At 35.1% G+C, this 25,167-nt stretch overlaps 2 protein-coding genes across 9 annotated transcripts in view; one reads left to right on the forward strand and one right to left on the reverse strand.

Moving 5' to 3' along the window:
• Trs31 (trafficking protein particle complex subunit 31) overlaps window positions 1-25,167 on the forward strand; it is a 331,260-nt gene that overhangs the window by 297,218 nt on the left and 8,875 nt on the right. For all 3 annotated transcript variants that reach the window (XM_090408257.1, XM_090408259.1, XM_090408258.1), the window contains one exon: window positions 17,580-17,644. In XM_090408257.1, coding sequence (XP_090264383.1) covers window positions 17,580-17,644 — 65 coding nt within the window. The remainder of the gene's footprint in view (window positions 1-17,579; window positions 17,645-25,167) is intronic.
• Window positions 1-25,167, reverse strand: part of LOC150096750 (uncharacterized) — a 326,095-nt gene that overhangs the window by 9,709 nt on the left and 291,219 nt on the right. For 3 of the 6 annotated variants that reach the window (XM_090408260.1, XM_090408264.1, XM_090408263.1), the window contains one exon: window positions 22,570-22,680. In XM_090408260.1, the coding sequence (XP_090264386.1) occupies window positions 22,570-22,680 (111 nt within the window). Of the gene's footprint in view, window positions 1-3,423; window positions 3,701-22,569; window positions 22,681-25,167 lie in introns of those variants that run through there. The other 3 variants (XM_090408266.1, XM_090408262.1, XM_090408265.1) reach the window with 3 other exon arrangements.

The following is a 25,167-nucleotide window of genomic DNA, read 5'->3' on the forward strand; positions in this document are numbered from 1 at the left end:
AAAAAAACTCCCCAAACCTCAATAACTGTTTGCATATTAAATGAAGGGCTTTGCATTATTTTATTGACAACATTAATTTTAATTGTACATATTTGGTCTGATGTATTACAATAAATAACTTTTATTATTAAAAGACCAGAAGATAAATGATAAAATATACAAAGAGCCAACAAGGTTCACTAGCCACTGTCTAGCATTTTCAAGGCTGAACTGGTGTGAAAACAAATGCATTGAGTTACATTTCAAAAACATACACTTTAGTAACTGTTAGGCCGTTACATTTGATCATTCTGTTTGAAGGCGTGCATGTGTTCGAAAGCTTCAGTCAGATACCGGTACACGACCACGTGTTTTGTAGTTGTTTGCATATTGTAATTCTGTTGAACTGAGAGAGATGATGAGATTTTTCCATATGTCTTTAAGAACAATGCCCTGATTTCTATTTTAATTATTGCCTGTGCATAATACCACAGCTGCTTCTTTTAAAGTTCTGTATCTGTAGTCATTCTTGATGTAAGGCATAGAACTGTTTTTCCAATCTATAACGTGATTTGATGTTGAGAAATGATGTGCTAAACCAGATGTGATGATTCTATTATGATTGACATCCCCCACATGTTCCTTCTGTCTTATTTCAAAACGTCTAGAAGTCTGACCAATGTAAAAAAGGCCACACACGTGCATGGAATTTCATATACTCCAGGACATTTGAAGAAAGGTACCTCATCTTTAGGTGATCCTAAGATTTGTCTGATCATGGTAGTTGGTTTAAAAACCACTCTGATGTTATGAGCTTTTAACATTCTTGCCAATTTTGTGGAAACTGAATTAATATATGGAATGACAGCTGTGGACACATATTGGGGTACTGTAACACGTTGGTGGTGGTTATCTTTAAATAGCCATTTGTTTAAAATGTTAGAAGGGTATCCATTAAGAGATAGAGTGTTAGATATTAGTGACAGTTCTCTCTGTACTTCTGTTTCTTTTGAAATCGACCTTAAGGCTCTATTACAGAGCATGTGAATGATGCTGTGTTTTTGTGATCTATGATGGTTGGACGAATAATGTAGATATCTACCAGTATCTGTGGGTTTCCTGTAAATGGACAGTTGGAAATTGTTATCTTCTTTCTTCACTAGGATGTCAAGAAAAGGAAGTTCTTTGTTCTTCTCTAGTTCTATAGTGAATTTGATCTTATTGTGTAGTGAGTTGATTTTGTTCAGAAATACGAGAAGGTTTTCCATGGTGTCTTTCGAGATGATGAACACGTCATCGACATATCTCCACCAAATTGATGGTTTTGGTACAATGGTGGAAAGAATATCCTTTTCAAGTTTTTCCATAAAAAGGTCTGCGCATGGTGGTGACAGAGGGTTACCCATGGCTAGTCCTTCCAATTGTTTGTATACAGTGTTGTTGAATTTGAAGAAATTTGAATTCAGGCAATGATGAAACAGCTGTGTGATGTCTTGAGGGAAAAGATCTTGCAGAATGTTAACTACCTCTACGATCGGTACATTAGTGAATAAGGACACTACATCCAGACTAGCCATAATGTCCATTTCTGATATTTTAATACTCTTGATTTTTTCTACAAAATGTTGAGAGTTTTTAATGTAGGTCTCTGTGTGTCTAATTGTTCCTTTTCTTAATTTTGCCACATGCTTTGCTAGTAGGTATGTAGGTGATGATCTTCCATCAACTATTGGATGAAGAGGAACATTTTCTTTATGAATCTTGGGAGCTCCATAAAGGCGTGGAGTGATAGGATGTAATGATTTAAGTTGTTTTTAAGTTCATCCGACCAGCCGGTCATATTGCGGATAAGAGCGTTAGTCTCCAGATGATTACTCATGATGGGATTTTTATCTAAGACTTGGTAAGTGGAAATGTCTGCTAGTAACAAATTAATCTTGTCGAAGTAATCTTTTGAGTTGAGAATGACCGTTGAATTTCCTTTATCGGCTTTTGTTATTATAATGTCTTTGTTGTTACGTAAGTTGCGGAGAGCTTTCTTATCATAAGGAGTGATATTAGGTATTGGTGGTTTTGCTGAAGCAAGAATAATCATACTCTTGAACCTGATAGCATTTGCTGTATAATATTATACAATCATTATAATAATTATAATAATTGTATAATAATTTAAATAGAAATCAGGGCATTGTTCTTAAAGACATATGGAAAAATCTCATCATCTCTCTCAGTTCAACAGAATTACAATATGCAAACAACTACAAAACACGTGGTCGTGTACCGGTATCTGACTGAAGCTTTCGAACACATGCACGCCTTCAAACAGAATGATCAAATGTAACGGCCTAACAGTTACTAAAGTGTATGTTTTTGAAATGTAACTCAATGCATTTGTTTTCACACCAGTTCAGCCTTGAAAATGCTAGACAGTGGCTAGTGAAACTTGTTGGCTCTTTGTATATTTTATCATTTATCTTCTGGTCTTTTAATAATAAAAGTTATTTATTGACATTAATTTTAGTTAAAATATCATGCCATATAATAATTGAACAAAGAAATTTAAACGACGCAATTTTTAAAACAAGATTATTAGCTTGCAATCTTGATTTGATATCTTTAGTTGTCTCCAGTTATTTCCAAGGGGGCTTGATAAATTTCATGTATGTTAATTTTAAGAGGTCTTATCGCTTATGTACTGCTTTCCCATCTTATATTTGACAACAGTTTTAAAGTTAAATTTTTAATATGAAAATTCAGTATAGCCCATCTCTTAGTAGAAGTGGACAAATAATTGTATAATTCTTGGAAATTCAAAAAAAAATAAAAAAATCAATTGTTTCAAAAAGAATGTTTCAAAAGATGTTTTTGCTGCATCATAAACTACTAAATTTAATTAGTGTGTAGAACATGGAACAAAAAAAGCTCAACAATTTGTTTCAATAATTTTTTGTTGAGGCCCATTATGTTTGCCACGCATATTTGTGCCATTGTCATATCCTTAGCTGCGTAAATTAGAAATATTGAGAAATTTTAGAAATTTTTTTTAGTATGTGATAAATGTTGCCAATCATTACAGCCATATTCATTGCTAAGTTTTGATACATGATCAAATAACTTACAACAATAACAAAAAACCGAATTTTGTGATATTGAGTATATCAAATAATTTCTATTGATTGTTGTTGTTTTTTTTCTTCATTTGGGAGCATTATTACATAATACAAGTCAGAAAATTTTCAACCAGAATTTCTTTAGGAAAATTATATTTAATTATCTGCCGAGGAGAATTTTCTATTAAACAATCTCTTATTTTTATAGATAAAATTTGTGGCCAAGTACCTGGATTGTTTGCATCAAAATTTAAAGCAGAGTTTGATAATTCAGTTTTGTTTGAAGAAGAATCTGAATTATCTTCATCTTCTAATGTCCTAGAACAGTTATCAGCTTCCACTTCTTTTGAAATTACAGCACTGCTGCCAGCTTCAGATTCTTCCTTTCTTTGGTCTGTTCTGTTTCTTTTGATGTTACTGCAGCACTGGCAACATCAGTAGATGAAATCTTTCATTTCTTTTCTAAATGCGATGTTTCTGCAGTCAAGAATTTATCTAAGAAGCCAACCAATTCTTGTTCGATTTGCAATTTCTTTGCTCTTCTTTCCCTGTATTGGGCTCCAAACAAAGTTGTTGGTTTTGTTTTTCTTTTAATATTCTTTTTCTGACATCTACAATTCAGTATTTAAAATTTAAATATAATTATTAATTTTTAAGAATTTTCATCATGGGTTGGGATATATATAAATAAATTAATGAATTGATAAACAATATTTGAAATCAGTATTAAACATTAATTTCTCAAGACAGAAACAGAACATCTGTGAAAGAGTGGTTGAAGTGATCCTGAGGGAGGAGTCATTGATTAAGTGGACATCCTCTCTTGTGGTGTTCCAAACACAATATTCTGAGGTTGGAAAGTGTTATTTTTATTTTTTTTATGTTAGACCCGTATACGAGAGGTTGGCTGGTCAACCTATAGTATTTTAGTACCATATATGGGTAGCAGGATGGGAGAGGAGGAACTTGTTAACATTCGATTTCAAACATGTATATTGTATTCCTTGGGAAATACATCAGGGGGAAGATTGTTCCACAGTACAGCAGTAGCAGGAATGAAGGAGGAGGAAAAGAAACTTGTTCTGTGGGTTTCGAGGTGTACTGTGAAAGGGTGTTGGGAGGTGGCTGTACGTGTTCCAATGGGTTTAGTAGAGAGTATGGGAATTATTGATGTTATTTCAGATGAGCATTTTCCATGAAAATATTTGTAGAATATACAAATTTCAGAGACTAAGCGTCTATGTGAGAGTGGGGGGAGTGAGTCAGTAATAGATGGATCATTTATCAGTCTAATTGCTCTCTATATTGAGTCAAGCATTTTGAGGGAGCTTTTAGGAGCCCCACTCCAAATGTGAGAACAGTATTCGATAGTTGGGTGGATTTGTGATTTGCATAGGGTTAACAGTTGTTTTGAAGTGGTGTCTTGAGCGAAATAGAAAGCCTAGTTTTTTGGAAGCTGAGGATGCAATGGCTGTGATGTGTTTATGCCAGGAGAGGCCTGATGTCATGGTAATTCCGAGAAGAGAGATTTCATCTTGTCTGGGAATTTGAGTAGTATCGAAAATAATACTGGTGGAAAAAGGTTCTTTTTTGTGTGAAATAAGACAGAACTGGGTTTTACTAGCATTGAAGTTGATGAGGTTATCTGAGCCCCATCAGAGGATGTTTTGGAGGTCTGTGTTAAGGGAAGTTGTGGTTGATCTGTGGGTTGAAGTGAGTTGTACAGGGTGAGGTTTATCAAATGAAAGGGAGGAGTGCAATGTGCTGTCATCTGCAAAACTGTGTATTAAGTTGGAGATCAACTGAAGTAGGTCATTGATGTATAGAAGGAAGAGGGTAGGTGAGAGAACTGAACCTTGTGGAACCCCTGCATTTGTTGGATAGTGGGAGGATAGGGAGCCATCTATCATCAGTTATGATTTTGTCTGTATTGGTGAGAAGTACAGTTGGCTCTCACTATAGTAAATGTCATTATAAACAGACTTAGTCACTATAGGAAACTACTGAAAAGTAGTGACAACCAGATTTTTTTTATAATAGTAGTTCTTTATAAAAAATTTATTCACTCCAGCCAACTGTAACACTGTTCCTGTATTCCTGTACGAGTTCACTATACTTTCTCATAGACTTCTGTTTTGTATTCTGCTAAATTTTCATCATTCTTCCACTTCTGAGTCTGTAAAAGTATTAGCTGTCAGTGAATATCTGTTTGCAGGCCATTTTCAAATATCCACTTAACTGTCTTCTCCCTATCTTCTTTCTAGAGAAGCCTTTTACATGCATTCTTTCTTCAGAATTACAACCTCCATTTGTTCAGGGGAGGGGGAAACAAATATTTTTAACTTTTGTATGCAGGATTATTTTTAAAAAAATTGTCTTGCCATGAACTCTCACTATTCCAAATATTGTTAACAAAAGTCAGTCCCAGCTAAAGTTCCATTGCATATTGTTATCCAAGAAAAATGCACTATAGTCAACCATCCACTATGATAGTGTGTTTTTTTTTTTTTTATGTAGCTTTTCTTTAGTGATAGATAACAATATTCAGATTTATAAACAAGGTTTAGAAAATTATTGTTTCATATCCTCCCATATGAAACAACACCCAGAAACTGTTTTTAGGTACCCAAGATTTGTGACATGACTCGAGGCCCTGTATATATAAATAAGTAGAGCAAATGGAAGATGTGATTGTGCTAGTAGGAATGAATGACTTTAAAAGATAAGTATATGATATAATATGACAAAATATGAAAGAGATACAGCCAGAGGTGAAAAGAAGAGCAGGTGTTTTGCCCAAGGTGTGATAGAACCAAGGTGAGAGCTGCAAATGGCATGAATATCTTCATATTGGTGTGTTATCATGCAGGTGTTATAATACCACAAACATCTGGAAGAAATATATATATATATATATATATATATATATATATATATATATATATATATATAGACAATTATTGTTGGCATTAGTAAGGAATGGTGAGAAAGTTGCCCAGCTTTCAGAGGTGAACTGTAGATTGAGATGTTATTCAAGAAATATTTTACAAATGAAAACATTTGAAAACAAAAATCAAACCTCAGAGATTTAGTGGTGGAAAAGAAGACATATGATGAAGTTTTTTTGCAAGGATAGAAAAATCAGAATCTCACGGTGGACTCAAGAAGTGGAAGCAGCCTAGAAAAGAAAATAACATTAAAAATTCCTAGCAAGTCAGCATATGCTCTAAGAAAGTAGTAGAGAGAAAATGTAAGAAAACAAAGTGATGTGTAAAAGTAGATAATCAAAACTCATGGAAAGACTAACAATATAGAAGATACATATTAGGAACGGTGGTCAGTGATCTGGAGGGTATTGAAAAAACTAAGAAATGGAGGGATGAGTAATGTTAAAGGAAACAATACAAAAATCCATCAGAAAACTTAAATGTATAAAGGAGTGGTTGATATTTGACAATATCATCTACTCCTTTGAAATGTTCTCATATAGAGGAATTTGGAAAGTTGAATTCCAAATGATTGGAGTAGATCTCTCATAATATTCATCTATAAAAAAAAGGGGGGGAAAGAAAACTCAGTGTGAAAATTAGAGGAATTTTGAGGTAAGATTTGAGTGTTCCAGGCAATATTTATGCAGTCATATTTAAAGGGGCCAAGAAAAATTATGAAATCAAAACTTTTTTTGTGGGAGGGAACAAGCTGGGTACAGGCCAAAGAGGAGTTGTCAGGATTAGATTTTCACTTTTAAGATGAATAGATGAGAAATCATAGGAGTATGACAATGACTTGAGTGTTGTAGATCTAGAAAAGGTATATGATCAAATGCTAAGAGAAAAAAGCGGTTGATGAAAATTTTTTGCATCATATAAATGCAAAACAGGATATTATACAGAGAAATACAGTGTACATTTAAGTTGGAAATCAGAATTGAAGGGGGTACAGAAAGATGATTTGTAAACCATTTTCCTGTACCATTTGATGTAAAACAGGTGTAAGACGATTTTTCATCTACTGTTATTCATCATATTTATGTCTCACATTATGAAGGAAAGTGGTATTAAATCTCTTATCAAAATAAATCCAGTGCAAGTCTACAGATTCTTTAACTACCGTATATGTTGGCATATAAGACTACTCTCAAATACTACAGAAAACCCTCGAAATCGTGGGTTGTCTTATACAGCGAGTATAAAAAGGGAAGCTTAATTTCTTGGATGAACATTTAGGTAGTTACAATACATCGTTATATAAGAAAATAGGCAGTATTTATAAACAAATCAGATTAATTTTTTGTTACATGAATTTATTTAAAATATTACAAATAGATGCAAGTCTAAAAAATCAAATAATAATGATTAACAATTTTCATGTTAATTTTCTTCATCATCTGTTGAAAATAGTTCTTCAGATTCATTGTTTACATGATCGTCATATGGATCCCAGTTCAAATCCGGTGAATTGATTTCGTTTTCATCATCATCAGTGTCCCACAACAGATCATCTTCCGTACCATCCATAAGATTAGAGATACTACACTTTTTAAATGATTTTATTACAGTCTCTACTTTTACTTTATTCTATGCTTTGATCACAAAATTGCACAACATATCAAGTGATGCAGCGCACATAGAGCCACCGTTTGTAAATGATTTTTCACCAGTCAACATTCAATTATTCTGCTCTTCTCACATGTGATCTTTAAATGGTTTGTTCAAGCAGACATCTAGTGGTTGCAATATAGAAGTTAAACCACCTGATATAACAGCAATTTTTGTGGGGTTTTTTTCTAGAAGACTTTTAGTATTCTCAGTTAAATGATTACGAAATACATCTCATACTAATAAACTGCGTTTCTTCATTATACCGCCTAGTATCGTGTTCCACACATTATTTATCCATAATTTCACACCATTTTTGTCCATCCATCCTTTTTCGTGAAAATGTACAAAACCACCTGAAGGAAATGTTATCTTAGGTTTAGTTTTACGTTTGAAGATGATCATTGGTTTTAACTTTGTTCCATGACAACACAACCATAAACCTCGTATTTTCATGACCTGTACTTCGAACTAGCACACTCTTACTACTTTTAGACTCTACTGTTTTATTGCTTATCATATCAAAGCTCATAGGAGTTTCATCCATATTTCCAATATTTGACCATAGAAATTTATGTTCTTGTCTCAACTGAATAATAAATTTATGGAAAGTGGTAAGTTTGTGGTCAAGATCTGCTGGTAGTTTTTGAGCAATTTTCATTTTTTGTTGTATTACCTGATTTTGTCTGTTCATAAAACGATTACACCATCCTGAAGTAGCTTGAAATTCTATACTTTCACCCGGATTCAATCTTGACCATTTTAGTGCATATGCTCTAATCATATTTCTTGTAACAAGATAACCATTCTGCTTTTTCAAATACCCATTCTGCAACGTGATTTTCCAGTTGCGGCAATCGGGTGATCCCCGTTCTCATCCCATATTTTTTCTTCAGCAATTTTTTTAAATATCTTCTTTCTTCCTCCATTCTCTTACCATCTTCTCGGTTATGTCAAACTTTCTTGCAGCAGCACTGTTATTAGTTTGCTTTGCCATTTCAATTACCCTTATTTTAAAATCGAGCTTCATACTTTCTTTGTTTTGTTGCTGGTGCCATGATTTTAAATGATAACAGTTTTAATAGGTTTTAACAGTTTTAATAAGGCAATGACAATCAAGGAAAAGGAGTAGCCATAGTATTCAACACAAAATACAAGGCTAATCTTCTTGAATGGCAGGCAGTCTCAAGTAGAGTAATGTGGGCAAATATGAGAATGGGGAACTGGACAATGAGACTTATTTGTGCCTATGGTCCCACAGAAGGTTCTACTAAGGTAGAAGTGGAGGAATTTATTGAGGCTTTAGAAAAAGCAACTGACACAATGAAAAATGAAAAGTTGGTCCTTGTTGGGGATCTAAATAGCAGAGTAGGAAATGATTGCGAGACATACAAAAATATTTTGGGAAAATTTGGAGAAAAGAGCAAAGCTAATAATAATGGCAAATATCTGTTGGATTTCTGCTCAGGACATGGACTGGTTATTACTAACACCATGTTCCAACATAAAAATGTGCACAAATTCACATGGAGAGAAGAGGCTAGGAATAAGAAAAGTCTCATTGACTATGTTATTGTTGATAGTGATGTTTTCTCCCTGGTGCAGGACACTAGAGTGTACAGAGGATTTGAAATTGGAAGTGATCACTATTTAGTCTTGAGCAGGATAAAATTGAATTTCATATTGAAAAGAATAACATGTAAGAAAGTTTTAAAGCGAATAAAAGTTGAGCAGCTCTCAGATGTGAACTGTAGACTAAAATACACAAAGATTATTGAAGAAAAAATGAAAGAGTTTGAGAACAGGAATCAAACCTTGTTTGATTCTACCAGAGAGGCATGTGGTGAGGTTGTCTGTAAGGATAAAAAAATCAGAACTCCCTGGTAGACACAGGAAGTTAAAGAGGCAGTGAAGGAAAAGAAGAAAGCATACCAAAAGTTCATGTCGAATAAGTCAGCTTGTGCTCTTAGAGAATATAGAGACAAATGCAAAAATGCTAAACACTATGTAAAACTAGCTAAACAAAAGTCATGGAAGGACTTTGGCAAGAATATAGAAAATAAATATCAAGAAGGTGGCAAAATATTCTGGAGGTTGTTGAAAAAGCTTAAGAATGGAGGAAAGAGTGCTGTAAAAGGAATTAGAGATGATAAAGGTGACATGAAAACTGGAGAAAAAGATATCCTTGAAGTATGGAGTAATTACTTTGAAGAACTGCTAAATGAAACAAGCAGTGATGACAGCACAGTGGTAAAAAACACTGACCAGGCATGCAGTCAGGAATACATATCCATACTTGAAGTAGAAAAAGCCATCAAAGGCTTGAAATGTGGAAAGGCAGCAGGAGTAGATGATATTCGACCAGAAATGCTGAATTATGGTGGTATAAGAGTCTTACAGTGGCTGCACTGCATAGTTCAGAAAGCCTGGACAGAGGGACGAATTCCCGATGATTGGAGTAGAGCTCTCATAGTACCCATATATAAAAAGGGAAATAAAACTGCATGTGAGAATTACAGAGGTATTTCCCTACTGAGTGTTCCTGGCAAGATCTATGCAAGTATACTTGAGAAACAGTTGAGAAGAATTGTGGAAGAAAAGCTTGGTGAAGAACAAGCTGGATTCAGGCCAAATAGAGGCTCTCAGGATCGGATCTTCACTTTACGACAAATAGTCGAGAAAGCATGGGAATATAACAAAGATCTGTATTTAAGTTTTGTTGATCTGGAAAAGGCATATGACAAGGTGCCAAGAGAGAAGCTATTCAATACGCTGCAGTTATATGGTGTCAATGGGGCATTATATCAAGCAATACTTAGTCTTTATTTGAGTTGTAAGTCAGCAGTTAGAATTGAAGGAAGTACAGGAAGATGGTTTAATGTTAAATCTGGTGTGAGACAAGGATGTACATTATCCCCTCTGTTATTCATTATCTATATGGATCACATTATGAAGGAAAGTGGTATTAAACATGATATCAAAATTGGAGATGTTAATGTCAGCTCTTTGCTTTATGCAGATGATGTTATACTTCTAAATAAATCTGCTACAAGTCTGCAAGATTCTCTGACTAAATTGAATAGCTGTTGTATAGAAATGGTATGAAGGTCAGCAATAAAAAGACAAAGACAATGAAAATAGGCAGAATCATTGAAAATGTCAACTCCATATTTAATGTGAATGGAGAACCTGTGGAACAAGTAAAACATTTCAGCTATTTAGGCACGATTTTTAGTGAAGATGGTAAATTAAATATAGAAATAGACAACAGAATCAGCAAAGCTGGTATGGTGGGAAGTCAATTGAATAAATTCATATGGAATAAGAGAGAAATTAGTCAGAACACTAAATTAGCTGTATACAAGACAGTGTTCAAACCAGTTTTAACTTATGGATCTGAGAGCTGGGTCAGAAGTAAAACACTTGACCAAAGACTAGAGACCACAGATATGAGAGTCCTGAGAAAGATTATAGGCGTGAACAGATGGAATCAATGGCAATATCATATTAAAAACGAGGATATTAGGAAAGAGCTTGACATTTTCAGCATCCAGGAATGCGTTAGCAGAGCTAATCTCAGGTGGTATGGTCACTTAAACAGAATGGGCGAGGAAAGATTAGCAAAACAAGTGTTCTCTGCCAGGTTGGCAGGAAAACGACCCAGAGGAAGAACAAGATATAGGTGGATTGATACGGTACAAAGTGCCTTAGACGATAGAAATATAAGATCTGATAATGTTGGAGTCTTTACAAGTAACAGACTGATTTGGAGGAAAATTGTAAGGAAGTTAGTGATGATGTAATTTTTTTCATGTAGTACTATCATATCCTGTACACCCCTTGAGGGTACATAGCAGGAATTTGATGATGATGATGACAGTTTTAATAATCCTAAAATTAAAAAAAAAAAATGCAAAATCAATAGTTAATTAAAATTGAGACTAGTCAGTTTTAATTAGGGTAATTTGCATAAATACTAAATCTATGCTATGCAAAAAAAAAACAGATATAACAACAGTATGTTGCATTAATACAAGAAAGAAGAAATTGGGGAGTCATCTTATACAACCAACATAAGCTTAAAATTTAGGCCTCGTCCTATATGTCGACATATACGGTAAATTTTAATAATTTCTGTACCACATCAGACATGAAAAAAAAAAGACTATGAAAATAATCAATGCACCAAAAAAACAAGCTTCATCCTGATTGAACTAATATAATATAACAAGTAAAAATATTTTGGTTATTATATGCACAGTATTTAGTGAAGATGAAAAATTAAATATGGAGTTAGACCATAGAATAAGTAAAGCTCACATGGTGGGGCATCAACTGAATAAATTTATATGGAATAAGAGAGCAGTCAGTCAAAACACTAAACTAGATGTATATAAGACATTTTTTGAATAGGTTTTAAAATGGATCTGAGAACTGAGTTAGAAATAAAGTTCAAGACTAGAGACCACATACAAGGAGAATTCTGATAAAAATTAGAGGAGTGAATAAATGCCATCTGTGGAAAAATTGTTTAAAATCAAGATGTTAGGAAGGAACTTGACAGTTATTGGTATTCAATATGTGAGCAAAACTCATTTCTTATATATATATACTAGGGGACGCTGCCCCCTGACACCTACAGTGCCCCCCCCCCCCCCCCCCCCCCGTGTTCTGGACTGGTAGGCCAGTTCTCCTTGAATTCTGATGACTTGAATTTTGAAGCCTCGACACTCAGGGTATCCTCTGAGTTTCAAAACGTTTCAAATAACTTGACAAAAACATTACAGCCTACATCCGTTTCAAGCCAACGTCACATCCATTTCCAATTTCAGCTTATCATTTTATAGTACACACACACACGCGCGCGCGGTGATTATAATTAAAGTTCGCATTTCAAAAGGCTGTAACTGGGTAACTACTCAGCAGAATAATTTTAATGCCTAACATGGCGATGTGTGCAACAATGGAATTTTAATTTTTGCAAAAAACTAACATTAGTTCTAAAAGGCGCTTCAATACATGTAAATTACACATGATACTCCTGGTATGCAGTGAAACACTGTGACTGTATCATTTATAGACAACAGCCATTGTCTATAAATGGTATAAATGTGCTTTAATTGTCTATTAAAGCACAATGCCACCATCACCAAAGGATCACACACTTCTCATGAAGTTGTTTTACCAAAATAACAGCTGTGCCTTGACAGCATTGTGAAAGTTCAGAACATTAAAGGGATTAAAAACAGTCCTCTGACTCCAAATGGTTTATGTAAAACAATCTGGAAATTTGAAGAGACAGGTTCCTTAGATGCCAAACCTAGCAGAGGATGGAAGCCCATCTAACTGCAGGCAGTGGATGAAGTAGCTTCAGCATTAGAGGAAGAAAGGATGGTAAAATGTCTTAGGAAGCAGCAGCACGTGCTGTATTGCATGGTCTTTAGAATAACCCATAAGCATGGTTCACAAAGTCATAAGGCAAATTCTGCACTTCTTATCCTTACAAGATTTCCCATGTTCAGCATTTGCTGAATCTGGAGCAGGGTGCATGATAAACATTTACCCTGTAGTTTCTTGCTTGGAGTGAACTGGACAATGACTGGCCATGGAACATTTTCTGGACTGATGAAGCTCTCCCATCTGGATGGTGCTGTGAATATGCGTAACTGCAAACCCATCGTGCAACAGATTTCACTTCATTCCCTGAAGGTGTGGTTTTACAGTGGAATTCATTATTCTGCTTGTTACTTGCACTGTTACTGGCCAGCGATATGCATCTCTCTCTCTCTCTCTCTCAGCTAATCAGATGATTCCAACACTTCAACAGTGTCAGTGCCTGGATTCAATAATTTTTATGCAGGATGGCACCCCTCCCTACATCGCTACACCTCAAGCAGTTGTTTAAGACACATTTTACCGAGGGCAGAATCACCAGAAGCATGCTGGCCATTTTTGTGCAATGTGGCCAGCATGCTCATCGGATCTGAACCTGTGAGGTTTTTGACTGTGGAGACATCTCAAAGAAGTTGTCCATCATGGGCACATAACCAACTTAGTGGACCTTAATTACATGCCACATCCACAACATTTTGAGTGAAACTATGTTCTGTTGTTAAGCATGCTATTTTGCAATTTCAGCACGTCACCAACATTGGAGGACAGTATATGGAACATTTGTTGTGTAACCACACAATGCACTGTATGTACCCTACATTTTGTAATGTTTTGAATTACCAACTATGGTTTTGCAGTGCCATGTATCGTCCTGGTGGCAACTTTTAGAACTAATGTTGGGTTCATTGCTGCACACAATCATGTTAAATATTAAATCATTCTGTTGGGTAGTTATTCAGTTATAGCCTTTCAAAATGTGAACTTTAAGTATAATCATCCTATGTATATATCCCACCACACACGCAAGAAGCAGAAGAATCTGCAGCGCATCAGTGCTGTGTATGGGATACAGTTGAGAATTGAAAAGAAATCTATTCATATTTTTCTTGAAGAGTTGGTTATAGTTGTTTGGGAATACCTCATGAAGAAGACTGTTCCAGGGGTAGATTGAATAACAGGTTCGGTGTTTGGAGAGCAGAAACATGTTCAGTGTACTAAAAATAGATGGTTGGGCAGCTGTTGCTGCTCTTATTTTCACAGGCCAAACAAACTGTTTGGAGGAATGGTGGTTGCCAGAAGCACCTGTTCATTGTAGAGGGGTATCTCCCAGTGACAGTACTGGCCCTTTTCATACTTGTACTATGCTCTTCGTTGTATTTCTCCTAAGTTTTTTATTGTCCTATCTTCCTGACCATTATCATAGGGATCCCAAAGCCTTGCCACCATGTTTGCTGTGCAGCAACCTGTGGACATCCAGAAAGTATTCTAGTAGTTTTGCACTACTTTGGTCTGGCCAAGATCGCTTGGCTAGTAGACTTACCTACAAGGGTCAGCAGTGTTGTAAGTCTCCTTTCCCCATAGTCTAGGGACAAGGCTTACTGTGATCCCAGTATGGCATCCAGAGTAGCCCCCAGCATTTCACTCCCAAGTGTAGGCATTGCTTGCCAAAGAGTGGGTAGTAATGTATGACTAGCATTGAATCAACTTCTTCTTGAAAATGAATAATTTTTCATCCTCTTATTTATTAGGACCCTTCACCAAGCCCTAACCATGCTCAGAAACCATAGAAATATCGACAGAAAATTAAAATAAGAAATGAAAAACATTAGAAGCTGCAACAAAATTAGATGCCAAGAAATTATATTCTTTGTTTAATCCTTTATCCAAGTTTTTTATGTTGCTCCCACCCATGAAAGTTTATTTGTAAACCTATAGTACATTTTGTACCTTGGGCAGGATAGGGATATTTTCCCACTATTTTATCAATTTTTTATGTATTTTTTTTCATTTTTTACATAGTCTGGAAGCCCTGCTCTAGAGACCAAACATGGAACTTTTTCAAGCTGCTTCAGGTCTCCAATAAGTGGGATTGTGGTATCATACCAAGTGATGACATTCATCTCCCACCTAAAGACAATCACAAACATCCATGCCCATGGCAGGATTCAAACCTGCAGCCTGTTGGTTGGAGAGTAGGTATGCTTACCACTTGGCCAACCAGACCTACAGAGTATAAACAAACAAAGTTTGTGCATGAAGTGTCTTCAAAATTGGGCTTTTTGTGTATATAGAGGCTAATGACTTTGCAACAGTTGCCTTAGTATCCCCATAATGAAAAGCACACACACCCCTTTTCAGACATGTATAATGTTATGAGCCAGACCCAGAAGAGATACCAAGTTTAAAGCAGTGTAGAAGTTATATAAGTATACAAGCATACTTCTCTCCTTTTTGAATAGGTTGGATAAATACTTGCTTCCATGGCTTGGGATAACTGCTGACTGATTATAGAAAATTGTCTATATTATATAGGTGTAATTAGCTCTGGAGTACAATATTTGAATATAATTGGAGAGATGCCATCAGAACCTTTTTTTTTAGTGTCCAAGTTATTTAGAATGCTTGTCTTTTTGCAAAAAACCACTGGATACATTTTGTTTGGTATCTGGATAATCAGAGGCAATTTGCCTTGGTCATCTGTGCAGGCTAACAATTGTTGTAATGGTTGGTCAGTAACTTTAACAAACCGGATAAATTGTAGTGTAGCTTGTTCTCTGTATATAGTGCATATGCTCCAGAAGATGACCTTGATATAAAGGTCGAAACGTCGAATGTAGAGTTCAGTTATATTAAACTAAAGCTTTACTCAAACACAGTAGTTGTCTCCATAATTTTCAAAAATGTACAGATCCTTGTTATATTCCCATGATTTCTCAGGTACGTCTTAAAGTGAAAATTTGATCCTGATAACCTCTATTTAGCCAGAATCTAGCTTCTTTTTCAACAAGCTTGCCTTTCACAATTTTTCTTAGCAGTTTTTCAAGTATATATACTTGATAAATCTTACCAGGCACTCAGTAGGGAAATACCTCTGTGATTCTCACATTCTTTTATATCTCTTTTTTTTTTAATTATGAGAGCATTGCTTCAATAATTTGGAATTTGACCATCTGAACATGTCTTCTGAATTATGCAGTGCAGCCAGTGTTAAATTTAAGAGTAAAAAAATGTTGAAGTGCAAAGTGCTAAACTGCAAAAAAAAGCTACTGTAAATACTTCCATATTTGAGCATTTCTGGTTTAATATCATCTACTTCAATTGCCTTTCCACATTTCAGGTTTTTGACAGCTTTTTCTACTTCAAGTATGGATGTGTATTCCTGTTGAGTGTTTTCTACCACCCTGCTGACACTGCTTGTTTCATTTAGCAATTTTTTGAAGTAATTACTCCAGACATCTAATATATCTTTATCTTCAGTTTTCATGTCACCTTTGTCATCTCTGATTCCTTTTACAGTAATCTTTCCTCCATTTCTGAGCTTTTTCAATAACCTGCAGAATCTTTTGCTACCTTCCTAATATTTATTTTCTGTGTTCTTACCAAAGTCTTTCCATGACTTTTCTTTATCTAGTTTTACATGGTGCTTTGCTTTCTTACATTTTTCTCTATATACTTTGAACACAAGCTGACTTACTTGCCAAGAACTTTCTATGTTTTCTTCTTTTCCTAGATTGCCTCTTTTAACTTCCTGATAGAGTTCGTTTTTTTTCTCGCCTTGCACACAACCCACCACCAAGGTTTGTTTTTTTTTTCAAACTTTTTAATTTTTTTTTTTTTTTTTTGAATGACATTTGTATATTTTAGTCTACAGTTCACCTCTGAAAGGTGCTCACCTTTAATTTGTTTTAAAACTCTCACATACTCTTCTTTTCATTATGAAATTCAACTTTATCCTACTCAGAACTAAATAGTGTTAACTTCCTATTTCAAATACTTTGTGTATTGTTGTGTCCTGAACCAGTGGGAAAACATCGCTATCAACTATAACATAGTCAATGAGCTTTTCTTATTTCTTACATCCTTTCTCCATGTGAATTTGGGCACATTTTTATGTTGGTGTTATATGGTGTTAGTAATAACTAATCCTAATTTGCTTGCTTATTCTTAATCATTCAGTATCCAGGCTGACCTGATAATGAGATATACATGAGAAGTTGAGGACAGTCATTCGGTCAGAAGCCCTGATTAGCTCTCTGCAGTCTTTAAAAGCTATGTAGAGATTTCAACCCAGTTATCTAGCTTTGATCATTGAGCAACTCTGTATTTGTCTGTGCATGGAAAACTTTAAGAACCAGCAAATTGAAAAATTTCTGAAGTCAAATTTCTCTTAAAAAACAAAAATATATTTTAAAAAAAAAAATCACATTTTTTGTTACAAATGTTAAATATGTAATGAACATAACTGTTTCCTAAAATTCATAGCATAACTTAATTTTAGGTACTCTGAATTGTGCAGCCTTTATTGGTGGGATTATTGAGGCAATTCTTGTTGGTTGTAGTTTTGTAAGTATATTTTATAAAATTATTGCTTATTTTACTAAAAACAAATGTAACACAAAATACATTTGGATTTGAAAGCTCATCAACTTTTAATTGTATTTTATTATGTTTTCATTTTTATTAGATTGTATGAATAGTATCATCGTATTTAATGGATCCATTAGTTGCATTGCAGAAGTGGATAGTAATTACTTGCTTTGTGTATATCACTCCCCAAACTTTTTTTGTTGTTGGAGAAGGGAGGGTTCATTCTCTTGAATGGGTTTATGCAGTAGTCTGCTCATATACAAAAAAATATATTAATATATATTTTTATATTTACACAGGAGGGGGGGGGAACTACACCAATTTCACCAACATTCATTACTTTAAAACAAATGATGTACACCACCACTAACAGTCATCTAAACAAAATTTGTTTTACTCATAGTAATTTAACACATTCGCTGCCAACTACGAGCATACTCGTAGTTGGTGTATGAGCCTCATAAGCCAACTACGGATATACTCGTATGTCGATTACCGACCTCCTATGCCAAGCATAGGAAGTCAGTAATTTGGAAGATTACTGGTAATTTTCCACACATAATGGTGGTTTTTCCTGGCAAACAGGACAATAATAACGTGTTTTGCGTCATTGTTTGCTTCGTGTACATACTTGGCATGGCTTTGTCGGGCGATTCTTTTTTTTCTGTAGGTGGTAAAATTTCCAAATAATGAAGGTCCCGAATCCTGCTGATATTCTGTGATGCTGTAAGCTCATCTATTCCAACAAAAACTGAGATAAATTGATCTCTAAATTTTAACACTGTCATTGCATTTCCAGTAATTTTATTATAAAATTTATGTGCATTTTGAATGTATATATCAAAAATGCGTATTGCCAATTTCTTTGGCCATCTAATTGCCTTTCGTAAGGCGGAATAGTTAGAAAGCATTTGATCAGAAAGATTGACCTGACACCCAAATTATAGTCCCTAACGATATTTGATTTTAATTGAATTTTACCATTCTGATTTTTCACTTCAATCATTTCAAATTTGTGAATATTTGAAACGGAAAGAACTTCCCTCTTATCCTTCCATTTGCAATGATGAATTCATTAAATTCATCATTGCTCATATTAGCGTAAGCTTCTCATTCTTTATCAGTAAGTTTTCTTTTACTGGTCATGACAAAACTGAAAGTTTTTAGAGACTAGACGCAATAAACACAGTCGTCAGCGCATGTAATATATAGGTGGGGGTGATACGAGATTACTCGTAGTTGGCATGTGAAACAAAATTCCTGATAAGCCAGCTACGAGATTACTCGTAGTGACCTTGAAGATGCAAAAGTGCTTGGCATGCGGGAACAAGCTATGCCTGAGGAGCGTGGCAGCGAACGTGTTAACTGGCAGCTGTTCACTTGAACTATTTAAAATACGCCACAAAATTCTTTTCATTACAAGGGGTACAGGAGATGCATCTGATGAATGTGCATGTTAAACCTGGAGAGTGGTGGTGGGAGATGGAAACATTTGTGAATATATTTATCAGTGTGAGTATTTATTGTATCCTGTAAAAAAAAAAAAAAAAAAAAAGAGAGACATTACTATTTGGAAGATGTTACAACTCTCAAGAAATGCTAGATGAAGTGTTACTGACATGCATTAAGTTTAAAATCAAGTTTTGTTCAAATGCCTTCCATGTCTGCAGATCATCGGTACTCATGCTAGCCCTGTCATCACTAATGCAGCTATCAGCTCACTACAATCTGAGATTTGTAATCCTCAACTCAGAGGTTTGAGCTATTCTTTCAGACATTTCTGATGCTGGTAAAAAGAAGAGATAGACATATAAAAGCAAATTAACAGTTTCTAATTCATGATTTTAACTTCAAGTTTAGCCTACTATACATATTGTCAACCTTTCTTCAAAAAAGCTAAAAGTAATTGTTGGTGTCCTTTGTCTTGGCCACAACTTTGCTGTATCACCAAGACGATTTCCATCTTTGGAGCTGATGTTTCTGATGAATGTGGTGTCCACAACTTGGCTACAGATATTGCTAACATTAGGCTCAATGTTGTTAACAGTCTTAGGCATATAAGCTTTGTTTTCCTTCCCCCCCCCCCCCCAAGTAATATCTTTTCTAGTCAATTTCTATGCTCCCAGGAGTCTGCAGAAGAACAATAAAAAAAAAAAATATATATATATATATACAGGGTGTTCGGGATAAATTTGACATATTTATAATTAATTATATTTTTCCGTAAGTTACATGTATTAACACACACTTCTCTTCATTTAAAAGTTTGGACCCTTCTTCATTCATATACAAGATGTCAGAAAGGATGGATAGCTGGAACCCACCTGAATCATGGAAGAGAATAACTTGTATCATGATGATTCGTGCCCGCCATCAAAATAAGGATATTACGACTGCTGCCCAATGCTCCCTGAATACAGTAAAAACAATCAGGCACGAACTAGAGACTTGCAATGGTGACTACGAGGATGTAGCAAGAAGAAAGATCCCTAGCAGACGATCTGATTGCGTTCGTACAGCAGAATTCCTCGCAAATCTGCAGGAACAGGTGTTGAAGAACCCTGGCATTGGAATTCGGGCTTTGTTCGTGGAGTTGCTAACTGTAGTCAAGCCCTGGATAACAAGGGTAGCCAATGGTAGGCCGTATGTATGGCAGCAGGATTCGGCCCCTTGCCACACCTCTGGGAAAAGTCAAAAATGGTTGTCTGAAAATTTCTACGACTTCACCAGTCCAAATGTTTGGCCTCCAAACTCCCCAGACCTTAACCCCATGGATTATTTTGTATGGGGCGCAGTTGAAAAAGACACCAATCGCACTTCCAGTAATACAAAAGCCCAGTTAATGGATAAAATTAAAACAGTTTTTGCGGCCCTTCCCAGGGAGACTGTAGCATCAGCTTGTTCGAGGTTCCGAAGCAGAATTGAAGCTGTGATCGATGCTAATGGTGGTTATTTTGAGTAAATCTTGTTGATAGTATTGTAATTAACTCTGCCTGTAATGTTTTTTTGTCAATTCATTAAATTTAATAGATACAAAGAAGATTTTCTTTTTCCTTACGAAACTGTCAAATTTATCCCGAACACCCTGTATATATATATAGTTATCACTAAAGGCACAAGGATAATACTATAATTCTCAACACCATTGAATATAACTGTAAAATGGATGTTAGGCTCATAGACCAGTCTTATATTCCTTTAGATTACAATCTTACTAAATCTCAAGTTAAGACAATAAGAAGATTACTCAAAAAAAGTAATTTCTTGGCCGCCTAAAATTACCAAAAATTTAATTCTTGAGCCCCCCTCCCAGGGTACATGGATTAGCTTATACCTAACAACATTCACTAATCCAATAATTCTCTCAGATCTCAGATGTAAAATATAAATTAAAAACATAAAAAATGTATTAAAATAAAATAAAAAATCTAGCCCACCTATGGTACAAAATATATTGTAAGTTTGCTAATAACCTTTCGTGGGTGGGAGCAACATAAAGAAAGAAACAATAGTAGATGTTACTGATTTCCCCTCTTATAGATTATTTAAATAATTAGTAGCAAACGCTTATTCTCCTCATTGGCCAGAATTTTTCTTACATTAAGAATTCTGCCTATTTTAAAGCTTCTATCAGAAATTTAATTTTAAATTATTCTGATATTGTAGTCAGCTTTGATTTCATTTTTCTCTTCACCAGTATCTCCCTGAATGACATCTTAGCACTGAAAAAAAAACTTTCCCTCCTTCGATATCACAGATTTCTACTCCTTTGTCATCTAGATAGTTTACTTATTATTATTACGGGCAACTCCAGGGAGTCATTAGACTCATCGAGGGAGGCCCAAATCATATTCATCACAACTATTCAACATTCATACAGTATCTATCATACCTCGCCTTAAACTCATTCACTGTCACAGCATCCACCACAGACTCGGAGCACATTCCACTCATTCACTACTCTAAAAGTAAAGAACCCAGCTCAAACACCTTTACTAACCACACTTTTGCCCAGTTTCCATGGATGTCCCCTAGTCCTCCCACAACCAGCCCTGTTCTCAAAAATATCTTCTGAATTAATTTTATAGAAACCCTTCAGTAATTTGAATGTCTCCATCATATCTCCCCTCCTCCGCATATCAACCAATTTTTGCAACCCACAAATCCTCAACCTGTTCTCATAAGGTTCATTCCACAGACCTGCTATGCTATCATCTTGGTCACTCGCCTCTGGATCCTCTCCACCTCCTCCCCATCAAGGAGAAACCTAGGTGACCAAATCTGGGCACAGTAGTCGAGATGGGGTCTTATCTTGGAAGAATGAAATATACAAACAGAAGGTACAGTGATGGGTTCTCACTCCCCTTTGCCAATATTTTTACAAGGAGAATATGAAAAGCAGCATCTTAACCCATCTGCAATTAAGCCTTCTTGCTAAGATATATTGCCGATGCATTCTCAATTTGTCCTCATGGCCTAGAGACATTACACATTCCTCTATCATCTTCAACAGTCACATTCAAAAATCCATTTTACTGTGGAAAAAAAGAAATTAACAGTTTGTCCTTTCTATACATAACCCTTCCAAAATAACATTTCCAAAACTTTCTCATCATTCTCCCCCCCCCCCCCCGAAGTATTATTAGTATTATTAAAATTCTTACTACTAGAGCTATCTCTCATTGAACTTAGTTATCTATGCTATCCTTAAATTATCTAATGGCTACAATTCTCAACAAAAACAAAATATTTAGTCCTTTCTGCATGCATACAGTATAATAGTAATATGATTACCATTCCCTGTGTCTGGGATATATCTGAAAAAACAAAATTTTGAAAAAAATAGTCTCTGCACTGCTTGTAAGCCATATTTACAGTGGGTAAGAATTGACTGTTCTTACCTACTCCCCTAAGAACCAACTCCATTCTTTTTCATTTCCTGGAGTGTATAGAGTCCTCATTTCCTGCAAGTTGGCCCATTGTGGGCAGAGATGAAGATCATCCAATGCCTGCTGGAAGAAAATAAAGTTTTAAAAAAATGCATTCATAATCATGAATATGGGCAGTCAGGTCTACCAGACTATTCCTTAATGTTGATGTTTAATGGAGAAAACATGTCTAGACATAATAATTACTAACTTAATTTATTTAGCTGATATTTTGCCTTGGTCCCAAGCAGTGGTGGCCGGTGAAAATTTTAAGTGGGGGTGCTGCATATAAAAAAAATTTTTTTTTTCCTAATCAGTAACGAATTTATTAATAAATAAATTTACATATTAAAAAATTGCTTTATTAAAAATATTTTATCCTCACCACGAACAAACACCAATAATAAAAGTTTCGTATCAATAGCAATGACAAGCGTAAATGAATATCGGCTTTAGATCGCAGTGCGTTTGTTTCGTGTAACAATAATTGAAAAAATATAATTCTTTTCATATTTTCAACAGTGACACTCGTCATAATTCAGCCTTGTATCTATAATAAATAATATGTTATTTTAACAAAATAAAATAAGATTTACAAAAAATAGTTTACCACGCACATGCACCAATAATAAACGTTTCATATCTAACGATGTAACATGCAATGACAAGCGCAAGCGAATATCGGCGTTAGATCGCAGTGCATTTGTTTCGTAATCTAAAGCATTAATCGAACAATTCCAATTATTAACTATTCAATCAATGTCAAAACATAAGCTGTATAACATGTTGTATTGCATTTATATAATGTTGTAAGCATTGTTATTATTTATAAACACAAACAAAATTTATTTTTTTCATTTTTTCCTTGGGGGTTCTTCAGTGTTGCAGTGCTTATGTACGGGCCGCCACTGGTCCCTAGGCATCTTCATGGTGGACATGCGCACGCACGCACACTCGCACACACACACACACAAAAAAAAACAAAAAAACATGCACACTAGCAGTAAGACAAACACAGTCCTAACTGGTGTTCTCTATGGGTGTAGTGATGGAAACTTGCTGAAGTCTCACAATAATGGATTCCCAAAATACAGATAATGAGGCAGCCAGATGCTGTGGCCAATTCTAGAAATAATCCTTCTAATTTATATCTGCTTCTGTAGAAAAGGGAGGTTATGTTCAGTGAGTTTATTGGTTCAAATAGAAAAATTACTATGCTTCCTTATATCCATTTTCACATTTGAGAGGCTTTTTCTATAACCTACTCTTAAAAACCAGTCTAAATAAGTATGGGTGTTTTAAACTTTCTAAAATATGGAAAACAATAATTCTTAGGCATCCCAAGTTATAGCCTAGGCTTCCTGTTCGCACCTATAGCCTGCAGTTTCATTTTACTTTGTGTTGTTAGTCTGTGCATGTTATAATTTATATTGTATTATATTCCTTGAAGATGTCTTTGTGACAGAAGAAATATTGGAACCATTAAACTTCTGTTTTGTCATTCCATTATTCATTCACCATTAGTTGTAACCAGCACCTAAGCCTAACATGTGCACAGTTAGTTGTCAAGATCATGCTAAAACAACTTAATGCTTAATGCTATGAGGTCAAGTGTATTATGTCTGAATTGTTTGTATTCTCAGACTGTTTGGCAGGATGAAAAATCCTGCCATCTCTCTCTCTATATGAGATCAACTAACTACAGTTGATCTCATATAGATAGATTTATTAATGTTTCCTCTGATCTTATAATGAAGGTTAGACCTAGGTGTATTCAATATGAATTATTTACATGTAGAAGATAGAAATGTCATAAAGTGCAAATGAAAGGATGGCAGCAGTTTCTGATCTGGCTAGTAGTATATACAGAAATAGCAAGCAGTTTTTGTTTTTGTTTTTTTGCTCAGGAAAATTTCAATGAAATATTCTGTCTTAATGTGTACTAGATATTAACTTTGAAAGGTGAGGCAAGGTTATTTTAAGATGCATTTTTTTCCCTCTTGATGCATGGGCTTTAAGATAATTTAAGTTAAATGATAATTTAGTATTAGCAAATTATTATGAAATAGATAAATTGAGTACTCCTGCTCTCATTAGCAGCTGGTAATGCTTAAAGTCATTGTTAGGAAACAGTTATTTCCTGTAAAGGAAATGTTCCCATGGAATAGGCATAAAACTCTTTGTAGGTTCCATAATCTTGAAATACCATTAACTGAGCAATATCAGTGAAGTCGTTTGATTCATCAAATTGTAATGAAAATGCAACACACTGGTGAATGTCTGACATTAACCTGGCCTGGAAACTTTTCTCCAGCAATTGGAACTCTTCCTTTCGGCAATTTGAAACCTTGTCTGCGGCCTAGAAGTAATCTCTCTCTAGCGACGTCTTGAACCAAGAAGCTCCTTTCTGGAAGCAGGAAACTCCTCTCTCAAGCAACATGGATCCGGGCAGTCTCTCTGACGGCGACTCTGGACTGGCTGCCTCCTCTCTGACAGCAATTCTGGAACCAGGATCCCTTCTGCTTGCTTCAGTCCCTTTTTATTAGGCCTCTTCTGAGACCTCGCATGAAG

Source organism: Typopeltis vanoorti, chromosome 18, assembly GCF_054136105.1.
Source record: "Typopeltis vanoorti isolate ZY-2024b chromosome 18, IOZ_Tvanoo_1.0, whole genome shotgun sequence".
In the NCBI taxonomy this organism is placed as follows: Eukaryota; Metazoa; Arthropoda; class Arachnida; order Uropygi; family Thelyphonidae; genus Typopeltis; species Typopeltis vanoorti.